Source organism: Pteronotus mesoamericanus, unplaced genomic scaffold (assembly GCF_021234165.1).
Source record: "Pteronotus mesoamericanus isolate MK-2021 breed Mesoamerican mustached bat unplaced genomic scaffold, CSHL_Meso_final contig_181, whole genome shotgun sequence".
Taxonomy (NCBI): Eukaryota; Metazoa; Chordata; class Mammalia; order Chiroptera; family Mormoopidae; genus Pteronotus; species Pteronotus mesoamericanus.
In genome coordinates, this window is record NW_026555077.1 from 12,365,487 (window position 1) to 12,378,193 (window position 12,707).

The 12,707-nt window shown below is 39.3% G+C and overlaps 1 protein-coding gene across 1 annotated transcript in view; it reads left to right on the forward strand.

The window, feature by feature from the left end:
• Positions 1-2,384: 2,384 nt before the first annotated feature.
• CLCA2 (chloride channel accessory 2) overlaps positions 2,385-12,707 on the forward strand; it is a 59,272-nt gene continuing 48,949 nt past the window's right edge. The window contains 6 exon segments of the mRNA XM_054566851.1: positions 2,385-2,721; positions 3,617-3,754; positions 5,365-5,515; positions 8,248-8,356; positions 9,526-9,685; positions 11,652-11,879. Of these exon segments, the coding sequence (XP_054422826.1) occupies positions 2,536-2,721; positions 3,617-3,754; positions 5,365-5,515; positions 8,248-8,356; positions 9,526-9,685; positions 11,652-11,879 (972 nt within the window). The 5' untranslated portion in view covers positions 2,385-2,535.

Sequence of the window (12,707 nt, forward strand, 5' to 3'; positions counted from 1 at the left end):
AAAAGGTCTCTGAAGGTAGGTCAGAGCAGAGGTGGGAGGAACGGACTTTCAGGAGTGAGTGTGACTGTCCCAAGACACGGTCAGAGAATAGGTCCTATAAGGGGCAGGTGAGGAAAGTGGAATCCAGTCAAGTAGCCAGACCTTGTGATTGGGTTCCAGAACCAAGGAAGCAAAAAGCAGATAGACAGGAATGAATGTCGTGCCTGGACTCTCAGCCCAGGGTAAGCAGAGCCTGAATAACTTGTCCAGGTTTCAACCCAGATGAAGTTAAACAAGACTGTTCACGTACATCTCTTCTTTATAAAACTGCATGCACTCTGTAGTCAACATTCTCTGCCCCCACATTCTAAGGGAGCCATTGTAACTGTCAATAAGAACTAGTGAAGAGAGCGCTGGATGTGAGCCCTTACAGACCCCTTCACCAGTGAACTACTTATGCAAGTATGCATGGTGGCAAGAAGAAACTTCCCTGATTCTTGGCAAAAAGCTACTCTCACAGTGCAGCTTAGAGCTTAATTTTTAAGCATATTTCTTTGCCGATGGAAATAATGTTTTTCTTAAAATCACAAGAGATTGCCATAAGAAAATACACTGCCAAGCAAAATTGAAAATAAAGTGCATTGTTCCCCTCACTGAGTCACAGTTGCTGGCATGGCCTTTGGAGTTGCCACACCTCTGGATTACTGTTCTGTAGACACAGTGAGAACGAGCAGGAAAAACCCATAGCTGGGAATTGGCCCCAGAAGACAAGAGAGCTCAGCCAACTCCGGAGCTGCAGAGTGAGGATCTTTGGCAGCCAAGTGATTGGCCAGTGACATTCCTTCTCCTCCACACCCAGCAGAGCACCAGTAATGACCATGCTGTCTGTCAAGAGGGAGCAAGAGAGAAACTATTCTAGAACAAAAGAGATACTTTCTAGATGGGGTACAGTCAAAATTGGGGTGGGAAGCATGTTGTCATACTATAATTTATAGCTCCTTTGGAACCTGGCTTTCATTTACTTCTTGTCACTCCATATATCCATCCGACAAATATTTACTGCAACTTTCCTGAGCTAGGTGAGGAGGAGGAGGTGATCAAAGCAGGTGGGGTCCCCTCTCTCACATGCCCTTCAGCAGGAAGCAGATAACCAATTGCACAATATAGATATGACATAGTAATTACAACCATGCTTCAATGGAGAGGGATCTGATGCTGGAGAAGCATGAAAGAGGGGATTTGAAGTTAGGGAGCTCAGCTCAGGCTTCCGACCAGAACTGGAATTTGAAGGGAAAGCAAGTGAGAAGCAGTGAGAGATGAGGTTCCAAGCAAAGAGACAGCAACCGAAAAATACCCTTCAATACCTGTCAGTATTACAGCTCTTACCATTTCATTTCTAGTTTCTTGAGAATATAATATAGCAAAAAAAATGGAATTTAAAGTCAGTTGGTCTCATTCTTGGACTATGACAACACTTGTATATCCTTGAACAAGTTACTTAAATTTTCTGAGCCTTAGTTTTGTCACCCAAATATAGGCATAATAAAACACATCACACGTAAATGTTACTTCCTGCCCCCTTGGCTAATTTTCAAAATGTTTCTGAGACTTTGTTTTCATTGAAAAAACAGAAGTAAAAAATTATTCTTGCATCAGGAGATTGACATTTAAATGAGTTCATTTGTAAACTCTAAAGCATCACATAATTATTAGGTATTATTAATCATTCATAAAATATTTGAGAGGCCTACTCCATACCAGATCCTGTGACAGGGGCTGGAGAAATGGAAGGTTGACTGCGGCAGAGTTTCACCTTCAGGAGAGAGTTGTTGAGAGAGAAATTCATCCCTTTCCCAGCTCCATGGCAGCAAGAGCAGAGGGAAAGGCCTCTGGGACTGGCACAGGCATCCAAGTTCCTGGCATTTGGCCTTCCCTGGGGGATACCTGATACCTTCCCCCCAGCCATTAGCTAAGAGCCTGCCCAGACTATCTGACCCAAGGGCCCTAGGGACAGGGCTGCAGGATGGATTTTGAAATACTCAAAATAACCAGACTAGGGAATCTTACAACAAACAAAATATGACTTGAGTGCAGTAGGGAAGGAGTTGAGCTGACTGATGGATAATGCTGTCAAGGATAAGGAGAGAAAAATCACCATAGATTTCTATGTTTCTCCTGAAAGTAGGTTGAACACTCCAGATTCTCTGGTTTCCAGCCCAGCCACCCAGGCCTCCCTCTTTCAAGCTTCATTTGTCTTATTTTCCTCATCCTTTCAAGAAATATAAAATGAGAATGAGGTGGAAGATTCATTGCTCAACCATGATTCAGGAGAAAGCTCTGCCACAGAACAGGCATGTGTGGCATTGCCTAGAGAAAAAGGACTTGTAAAGGCAGGTCTCAGATAGATCCACCCCTGATTTTGCAAAGAAGGCACCTCCTTCATCATAAGTCCTAGGACCTTCCAAGTTCAAGAATTAACTATCTGCTTCTCCTTGACAACCTGGTACAATGGACCTAGGAGGACCAGTGTGAGTAAACCAGAGTCTCCTCTACAACATGACCCACAGGGACAATGCTGGTACTGTCTGCAGCCTGAAGATTGTGACCCTCCTGGTGGCCCTCAGTCCAGAACTCCTATTCGTGGGAGCCGAAGTGCAGCTTCGAGACAATGGGTATGATGGATTACTTGTTGCAATCAATCCCCAGGTAGCTGAGGATCAGAACCTCATCCCAAATATTAAGGTGAGTGGGAAATACGAAGTCAAAATTATTATTCCATTATTTCAAGCCTGTCTGATTTGTAATTTGAGCAGTAAAGAGAGCAGTGTTGCCTAAAAATTGCACCAAAAATTATAATTATGGGCAAGCCAGTGTGTTCACCTAATTCTGTGTAGTCTCAGTTCACAGACTGTTGATCTAGTCCTCTTTTTATTTTTTGCTGTTGATTACTACTAATGTTAGTGGTTTTGTTTTCCTACATGACTATTTTGGGGGTTAGCAACTTAAAAAAATAAAGCATTGTGGCAACAAAGACCAGGTGTTTGACTGATGAATAAGCATGATTGTGCTTATGAAAATCATGTTGTTGGATTCCATCCTGAGGGTGAGAAATCTCAGACAGAAATAGTGAGTCTTTCTTTTTACCTGAATGTTCTCTGATTGACTATTTTCACCTGATAGTAAGGAAGGATCATAGATCTATTACTTAAGAGCCTCCTTTTGGAAATGCTTTTGTGAAATTGGTAGCATTATAAGGTGTGGTTTTGAACATGCCCACAGGTACAGCATGAAAACGATTTGTCTGGTAAAAGCCTTTTACAAAATTGGAAAAATTATATAAGCAAGCCCAGACACATAATTAGTGTCCTAAAACCTCTTCCAAATAACCATTTAACCGTTATTTTGTTCCAATATTTTCTCAAATTCTAATGCTGTGTCTAAAAGAAATGGGTTCCAAAATAATAACCATTATTTTGTTCCTAAGTTTTCTCAAATTCAAATGCTATGTCTAAAAGAAATGGGTTCCTTCAAAATACTTTAATTATTTTTTATTACTACTTTATTCAAGTGTAACCAGAAAACCCAAACATACAGGATTTACAATGATAAAATAAGCTTTTCTTTTATTCGGTTATAGGAAATGATAACTGAAGCTTCATTTTACCTGTTCAGTGCTACTAAGAGAAGAGTGTTTTTCAGAAATATAACGATTTTAATACCTGCCACATGGAAAGCTAATAATTACAGCAAAGTAAAACAAGAATCATATGAAAAGGTGAGGATTCAGAGTTTCATCAAACGAGCTTAAGGGGAAAAAACAACCAAAATATACTATGTTCAAACTTTAAAAGTGAGAACTTAAGCAAAAACAAATCACTGATATTAACATGCAAATAATATTATTGGGAAGGCTGTTATTCACAAAATATAGAGAAATATAATAAAGAAGTACAAATTATGTACTAAAATAATAAATGTCATTGCCCAGGTAGCCTCTAGAAGATCTTTGTACTTTATACATTACAGGATTGTCTTTCCTGAAATTTCTGATTAAAGACCAAAAACTAGTTTTATGTACTGAGTATGAGCTATAAAGGGAACAATTCCAATTATGACTATTTTTATTTCCCATCCTGTCAGGGCAGTAAACACACACGTCCAGACAGAAGCATAAGCCACCCATGCATATAAAAACATGATTGTCTTCTCCTGCCAGAGGGAAAATCAGCAAAATTCCACATTACCCCAAGTCTAGGACCGTTTTCGAGGAGCATGGCAATAAGGAAGGAAGGCAGAAAGCGTTGCAGCGAGGCAGTGGGACAGTGCGGCCACCGCTCACCCGGCCTGTGCCAGCAACGCAGTGGGAGGGTGCAGCATCCTGGCTCAGCGTCACTCACCTGTGGGAGCCGGGCAGGCGGGGAGCGCACACCAGGCATCTGCCAGTGCCTCTGTCTGGAGGCAGCTTCAGCTATCCTCTGCTCCGCCAGCAGATGTTTTTTTTTGTTTGTTTGTTTTTTTTAAGATTAGTAAGGAATCCCCTTTACATATAGTCTAACTGCTTTTCAAACTTCTGCTTTTGTGCTGTTTCCCCAAGCAAATGAGAATTCCTAGGAGCCCTTTAACAGAAGAATCTCAGTTCCCTCTAGGCCCTTTGGGCCCCTTGGACATCAGCCCCAATGGTTTTATAAGCCAGACAGGTTGGGGGCTTGTCTCTCCCGTGCAGATCCCAAGGGCTGGGGTGTTCAATGTGAAGCTCTTCTCCTCCAGGAGAAGCGCCAGCCCGTGAGATCCCTCCTCATCCTGTGTCACTGCGTTGGAGGTGCGGTTTGGGGGGCAAGGGCTTGTCTCTGCCTCTCCTATCCGTCACAATGTGTCCTTTTATCTTTTTTTTTTTTTCCATGGAGGAACAGTTTATCTAGTTTGCAGATCTTCTTAGAGGGACACGATCCATATGTAGCTATAGATTTTGTGCATGCATGTCCCTGGGAGGAGGTGAGCTCGGCATTTTCCTGGGCCGCCACCTTGTACCCCTGTCTGAAAGTGGTGTAACTCCATGAAATTTGAGAAATTTTTAATCTGGGAATCAGGAGGTCCACTGGAAGGAGTGAAGCTTTGTGGAAATTTGCTAAACTTTTAAAATATAGATCTTTTAAAAATTTAAAGTGCCAAATGATATTTTTGATATTTACTTGTGAATGCATTTTGAAATCCATCTACCAGGCATTTCTTTTTAAAAAAAATTTGTTTTTAAATGTGCATAAAATTTATACAGTAAAATATACAGATCTTAAGTATACAGTTCAAAGTAGTTTAACATGTACATGTTGATATCATCACCATAACAGTTGACATACAGAGTATTACAAGGCATCTCTTTTAATTTAGGCGAATGTTATAGTGACTGACTGGTATGGGACCCGTGGAGGGGATCCATATACCCTGCAATATAGAGGGTGTGGAAAAGAGGGAAAGTACATTTACTTCACACCTGACTTTCTACTGAATGATGACTTAACAGCTGGCTATGGATCACGAGGTAAGTGTGACCAATCAAAAAATAGACATTTGCCAGTACTGTTTAAAATATTCTGTGCTTAGTGCAGAAAGGACTCAGAGAACCTGAAATTTGCCAAAGACTTACCATATGGATGGAATGATAGGCCACATGCTCAGGAAAAGATGTGGAACAAAGTGAGCCAGAGAGAGTTAAGCACCAAATCAATAGCCCAGGCAGTGAGTACCATAAGTATTTAGTGAAAGGAGAAAACATTTTGAGCTAAGGATGGTCAGAAATGGCCTCATTAAACAGGGGAGCTTCAAGGTTGAATAGCATTTTGATAAAAGGGAAAAAGGGAAAAAACAGTGGAAATAATATAAGTAAATTTATACCAACAGAAGAATTCAGAGCTTATTTGAGAGATATGAGCAGTAGACCCTATTAATGGGGCAGAGTGATGGTGGCTGGTGAAGCAGCGGGAGAAAATGCTGAAATATACACAGGGGTAAGCGATGGAGAGCTTCAAATGCCCAAGTGAGCAAGTCACCATTGAAGGCGTATAAGCGCAGGAATGCCACCATTAAAACAGGGTTTTAAGATAATGAACCAGGCTGTATAGATAACCTGGCTTCCTCAGATCGATGAGAGAGAAACTGCAATTTTCTATGTTCCAGGTGCCATGCTGTTTACTTTTCATGTTATCTTGTTTAATCCTAAGAACTCTAATCTAAGTGAGGAGAGATATTCCAGAAGGGGAAAAGAGAAACAGAGGTCTGAACTGCTACAGTATGTGGGACAAGGGGGATGTGTGCGGGCAGCATTAAGAAAGACCGAGTTTTTGGCAGAAACAGAGGGAACCGATTTAAAGGGGAAACCCACAACAAGTACAGGTTGAGGTAAATTGATTGTGAGGAGCAGTGAACTATGTTGGTGGAAAAGCTCAGCCTGTGGTTGAACACGGATGGCTGGAGTTTAGGAGAGTAGTTGGGGTCTTAGGTTTGGAAACTGGCATTTAGTAGACAAGATTTGAGTGAGAAACTATAGCAAGAGAAATCCGCAGGTCAAGGACTAACCATCTCATTCTTAATTTTTTGTTTTTGATTTATAACATACAGTAGTGTCTCCAAATGACATTTTCATGAATATCCCCAATGAAATGTAAATAGATTCTGTTATCTTCTTTATAGCTAGCAGAGATTGGAGCAATACACTCTATAAAATACACTTTATAAGACACTTAAAACTTTTCAAGAGTTTTTCCTCATAACTGTAAGTTGCTGATAATCTCTGCATAAACATATAACTTCATCAGGCTCTGGACAGCTAGCTCAGCTGGTTAGAGCATCGTCCCAATACACCAAGGCGGTCAGTTTGATCCCCCGCCAGGACACATATAGAAGACAACCAGTGAATGCATGGATGGTGGAATAACATATCGATGGTTCTCTCTCTCTCTTTCTCTTTCCCTTACTCTCTCCCTCTAAAATCAATAAATAATACTTAGAAAAGACCATATAACTTCATCAGCACTCCTAAATTCCAATGAGTAGGAATAAACTCTTCCTAAACATTTTCAGTTTAGGCTGTCCCCTCCCTTCTTTTGTCCAACAATTGTACAAAATGCCACAGCCTGAGTCAACTTAGCAAACACTTCCTGGATTTTTATAACTTTAAAAAAAGTCAGAAAAAAAGCTCACTTTAGAAGGGGAGTTAATCTGGAAAGCATCAAGGAGGAAGAAGTCAGTTTTGATCTGAACATTGAAGGATATGCAATATCTAGAAAGGTAGAGAAAAAGTTACAAAGGATTTGATCCCAAGGGTGAGGATTTCCATGAGCGAAGAGTTGGAGATAAATATAAGTGTGAAGAATTAGGATAAAATAAAAAAGAAAGGACCATCCAAGCTAGAGAGGAAGTTCTATGATTTTTTTTGCTCCTTCCTCCCTCCCTGGCCCCAAGGTTTCAATCACTGTTCTGGATAGTAGAGTCACTTACCAAAAAAAAAAAAAAATGCTCAGATAATTCAGACTGAAGAATAAGAAATTTTTACTTCCTTATTATCTTAGTTTGTCTGGGCTCCTATAACCAAATATCATAAACAGGGTGGCTTATAAACAGCAGAAATTTATTTCCCACAGTTCTGGAGACTGTGGCACTGGCAGATCTGGCGGCCAGTTAGGCCTACTTCCTGGTACCTAAACAGCCATCTTCTCATTGTGTCCTCACCTGGAAGAAAGAGGAAAGGAGCTCTCTGGAGTTTCTTTTATAAAGTCACTAATCACAAATCTCATGACCTAATCACCCCTAAAAGCCCCACCTCCTAATACCATCACATGGGGGCTTAGGATTTCAACATCTGAATTTTACAGATACATTAATATTCAGTTCATTGCACTTAAATGTGTTTCTCTCTTTTTCCCCAAATCTTGACATTATACGCTATGTGAAACAAATAAATAGAAGACTGTTAGGCAGTTTCACTGAGAAAATGAGAGGATGTGGGACTCCTCGCTAATTTTAAATAGATGTGCAAAAAGTAAATCACTGGTTTGCATTTATGGGACTAAATATTCTTTCACTCTCTTTTATGATGATGGGGGTAACATAGAAGGTCATGAAAATGGGGTGAGGAAGAGGAAAGGCGGAGGAGAGAATCGTACTTCAACCCTTCAGAATGAGCACGTGTAGTCAAGTAATGTTACACCTTCACTGATTAGCAAGGGCCATCGCTGAGAGTTTAGGAATTCAAAATAAAAGCTCTCTGTTCCACAGGCAGAGTGTTTGTCCACGAATGGGCGCATCTCCGTTGGGGTGTGTTTGATGAATATAACAATGAGAAACCTTTCTACATCAACGGGCAAAATCAAATTAAAGTAACAAGGTTAGTAACTTTCTCATACTAAAACTTCAGTTTATTTTTTTACTCTAAAATTAAGTTTAAAATGGCAGCAAAACTTCATTGACAGTGTTCAGCTTTGTAGTGTAGTGCTCATGTTATTCAAATATCAAGAAGTTATTCTTAGGTATCTTGTTCCCACCACTCTCTTTACGTTGTACCCTCTCATTCCCTCTCATTAGCCATTTTTATTAGTTTCTTCTTTCTTTTTTCAGAATTTCTGTAGGCAAGTTTTTAAAATGTGTATTTTTCCTCACTCTTTATTTTTTAAAAAGGTTTTATTTATTTATTTTTAGAAAGGGAAAGGGTGGGAGAAAGGGAGGAAGAGAAACATCAATGTGTGGTTGCTTCTCAAGCACCCCCTGCTGGGGACCTGGCCTGCAACCCAGGCATGTGCCCTACACAGGGAATCCAACAGATGACCCTTTGGTTCGCAGGCCAGCACTCAGTCCAGTGAGCCATAGGGCTATTTTTCCTCACTCTTTTTAAAATACTTGTATATAGTGTCTCATTGTGTGGATGTAACATAATTTTTCAATCCCTCCCCTATTGTTGTACAAGTGGATCATTCCCAATCTTTTACCACTAATAGGACTATAGAAGATATATATGCCATTTCTCATGTATGCAGGCATGTCTGTATATCTTTTAAATAACTTCCAAGAATTATGGAGTCAAAGGGTATTCTTGCTTGTAATTTCGGTAGATATTAACTGATTCCTCTCCTAAAAGTTGCATATTTTTTGCTCCCCTCAACAACTTGAGATTACCTATTTAGAAAGGAATCCTTTTAAATAACATTATCATGTGTCCATCTGCTTCTTCCTCTGATGTCCAATGGCAATGAGCTCAAAGGAGCCCTGACTTAGGATACTGCTTCTCACGCTCTTCCTTGTATGTCCAAAAGGTCATGTTGACCTCACAGTAACTTTTGCTTTGACTGTGTTTAGTTGGTAAAGCTCTTAGCAATACAGAGCCTCTCATCAAGAAAAAAACTTTAAAATGGAGTCCATTTATAAATTGATGATTAATAGTTTTTAAAATGTTTTATGTTTCTAGCAACCTGCAATCTTTGCAACTGATTATCATATGAGATAATAGAGAAAAAACACAAGTATTTTTAAAATAGATCTAATTTTTCTTTCTATTTTTAGGTGTTCTTCTGACATCACAGGCATGTTTGTGTGTGAAAAAGGCCCTTGTCCCCAAGAAAACTGTATTATTAGTAAGCTCTTCCAAGAAGGATGCATGTTTATATACAATAGAACTCAAAACTCAGCAACATCAATAATGTTCATGCAAAGTTTATCTTCTGTGAGTATGGCCTTGGAATGAAGAACTCTTTCAAGATTCCATCTCTTCCTAAGATAGACTGATTTGTTTTAAGTATTTAAAAAAACACAAAAGATTCACTATGTTTTAGAGCTTGGGGGACCTTGAAGTTCATCTAGTTTTTATTTTACAGATTAAAAAATAACTAAGGCACCAAAGACGATGACCAAAAGTAGATTCCTTAGGAAACATGATTATTTCCTTTCCTGGGAAGGTGATTTAACAACAAGAGCCCTATAAATCTCAAAATAAATTGCCCATATGGTAGTGTTCTTGTATTTTTTCATAGGAAAGTATACTGGGTTAATGAATGATATAACACATGACTGTTTCTTTCATTTGAGGTAGCAATTCATTCCTATTTTAATTGCACTTTCCAATTTGCTTTCCCTTGTTCTGCATAGTCTAGAACTTAAGAAGAAAAGTCAGGTGCTACTAAGGGAAATAAACCAATCCTTACATATGCAGGTTCAGAAACTCAACCTTGTCATCATTCCACACTAATTGGCAAGAGGCTAGTATATAAATCTGGAATGCCATTTTAGAAATTATTAATTATGAAGAGGACTCTGCCATGGGGATCCAATACTTGCCTCCTTAAGTCAGTTCATTTTGTCTCTAAAGGAAGCAGCATGGAAGAGTCAAGTTCTTACAAGAAGCCTGCTCTGAGAGCATGCAATCAGAAAGGCAAGGGTTAGATGACACAGAGGCTTAGTGGCACTAGCCTTCATGACCAGATGTATCTATTCATCTTCACACAAACCTGAAGGTCAGGTCTGTGAGTCACCTCTGCTCTGTGGTGCTTAAAGCCCTGTGGACACATGCTTCTGTGAAGGTGTCCGTTCCCACAGCTGACCAATGCCCCTTGGACTGACACATTCTTTTTTTAGATAACTTTTTTCTTCAGTCTAGTTTCAGTCAAGAGTAGGAGTCATTCCATCAATTTGAAGTGATATTTCTTATTTCTAGTCTGAGCCATTATGTTTTTAATTTATAACCTTAATTCCTGGCACTAACCCAACATGTAGTTCATCCTCATTGATTGTGATTAGGTACTGTCCTTATGATCCTTTGAAAAACCTACGTATTAATTCCCAGTCAGATAAGCTTTACAATATCCTAACCATAGTCATTAAACATAAAGGAGTTAAAAACAAGTAATGAATAAACCTGGTTCTACTCCTGTTTTCACACCCTACTAAAAGAACTGTGTCCCTAAGCAATTATTAACCTTTGAAGCTTCAGTTTTCTCCTCCATGAAATTAGAGATGGGACTAGGAGATTTTTCTAGCTCTAAGCACCTGGTACTGTTAACAGGAATATCCATTCTTTGTAGGAATATAGCCATGGGAATAGACGGTAACACATTGCTTTAAAATACAAACCATAATATTAAAAGGGGTGTTGACAGAGGTTTAATATTATTAAATGAATTTTGTCTATATTTCCATATAAGGAAAAAGATCAGGAAGTAGATTTAAGTTGGTTTTCTCCTTACCTGGTTCTTGAAGAGACTAATATTTGAACTAGATCAATATATGTTAACTGATTAATAAAGGTGCAGTGGTCATTCAAGATATAAGCTGACCAAGATAACATCTCCTAGGGTGTTTTCTTTAACACGATATCATGCTAAGGAAAGTGGGAGGTTGTTTTGTTTTGTTAAGATTAAGATGTGCATACATAGTCTGCTCTCTGTTATCCAAGTGCAAATATACTTTAACAGATCTTGACCTTGGTACCACAAGGGTGCCACTGTTTCAAGCAAAGGGTGCCAAAGGTGTAAATTTGATGTCACTCTTGAAGGAAAGGAGGACATTGCTGTGGCACTCTTTATTTCCAATATTTCAGCTCACCTTTCCTTTTACCTTCAGTTGCTTGAGCAAGAACCATAAGTCTTGCATGCCAGAGAGCCTCTATTATCTAATAAGCTTTGTTCTTTTTCCAGGTGGTTGAATTCTGCAATGCAAGCACCCACAACCAAGAAGCTCCAAACCTACAGAACCAAATGTGCAGCCTCAGAAGTACGTGGGATGTAGTTGCAGACTCCAGTGACTTTACTCACAGCTTTCCCATGAATGGGACTGAGCTTCCGCCTCCCCCCACGTTCTTCCTTGTACAGGCTGGGGATAAAGTGGTCTGTTTAGTGCTGGATGTGTCCAGCAAGATGGCAGAGGTAACATTTTAAACCACAATGGTTGTAAAATATTCATCATTTTTTCTATCAGTTTTTAATTATTTTTATTTTCAGAGACTAAGAGCAGATGAGGGAGAGGCCAAAGTTTCTTAATAGTCATAAACAGCATCTTCTCTTAGGGATAAGAGGAACAAATTCAGAATGTGGCCCAGAAACTGAGATAATGCAGATAAATGGGAAACACAGGTTATTCCTAATCTTCACTTTTATTACTAATTGCAACATTTTCCAACCAAGACCCTATTCCAAAACTCATATGTAATAAAATCTCTCTGGCCACATTCCACTCACGAGTAAAGATCCCTGGCAGACACAAAAGACCGAATTTGCTGCAAATGTGCATATCAATTATCTGTATATTGTCCGTGTCACTGTGGACAGAAAACCATGTGTCAGTTATTTGACAATCTAGAAAACTTCCAGAAGCCCCACTCTCCAAAGCTCCAAAACTTTCCGACAGTGGTTAAAGTCTTAATCTCTGAAACCAAGCAGATACGCTTTCAGTCCTGGCTTCTTTTCTTACTGTTTGTGTACTCAAGAGCAAAGTAACTTCTCTAAAGCTCCGTTTCCTCATCTATAACACAGGGATCTGTATTCATACCCACTTTCAGCGTTGTGACAGAACCAGCTCATACATGCTCACAGGAGTCAATTGCTAGATTTTTAGGAAATCTGCAATCCAATTGTTAAACATGGCTATTATTGAATTATTTAGACTTATAATTAAATAAATGTGTTAAAATAATTTAAAATCCTCAAAACTCACCATTTCCTAATTGCTTTTCTACTATTTTTTACTATTTCCTG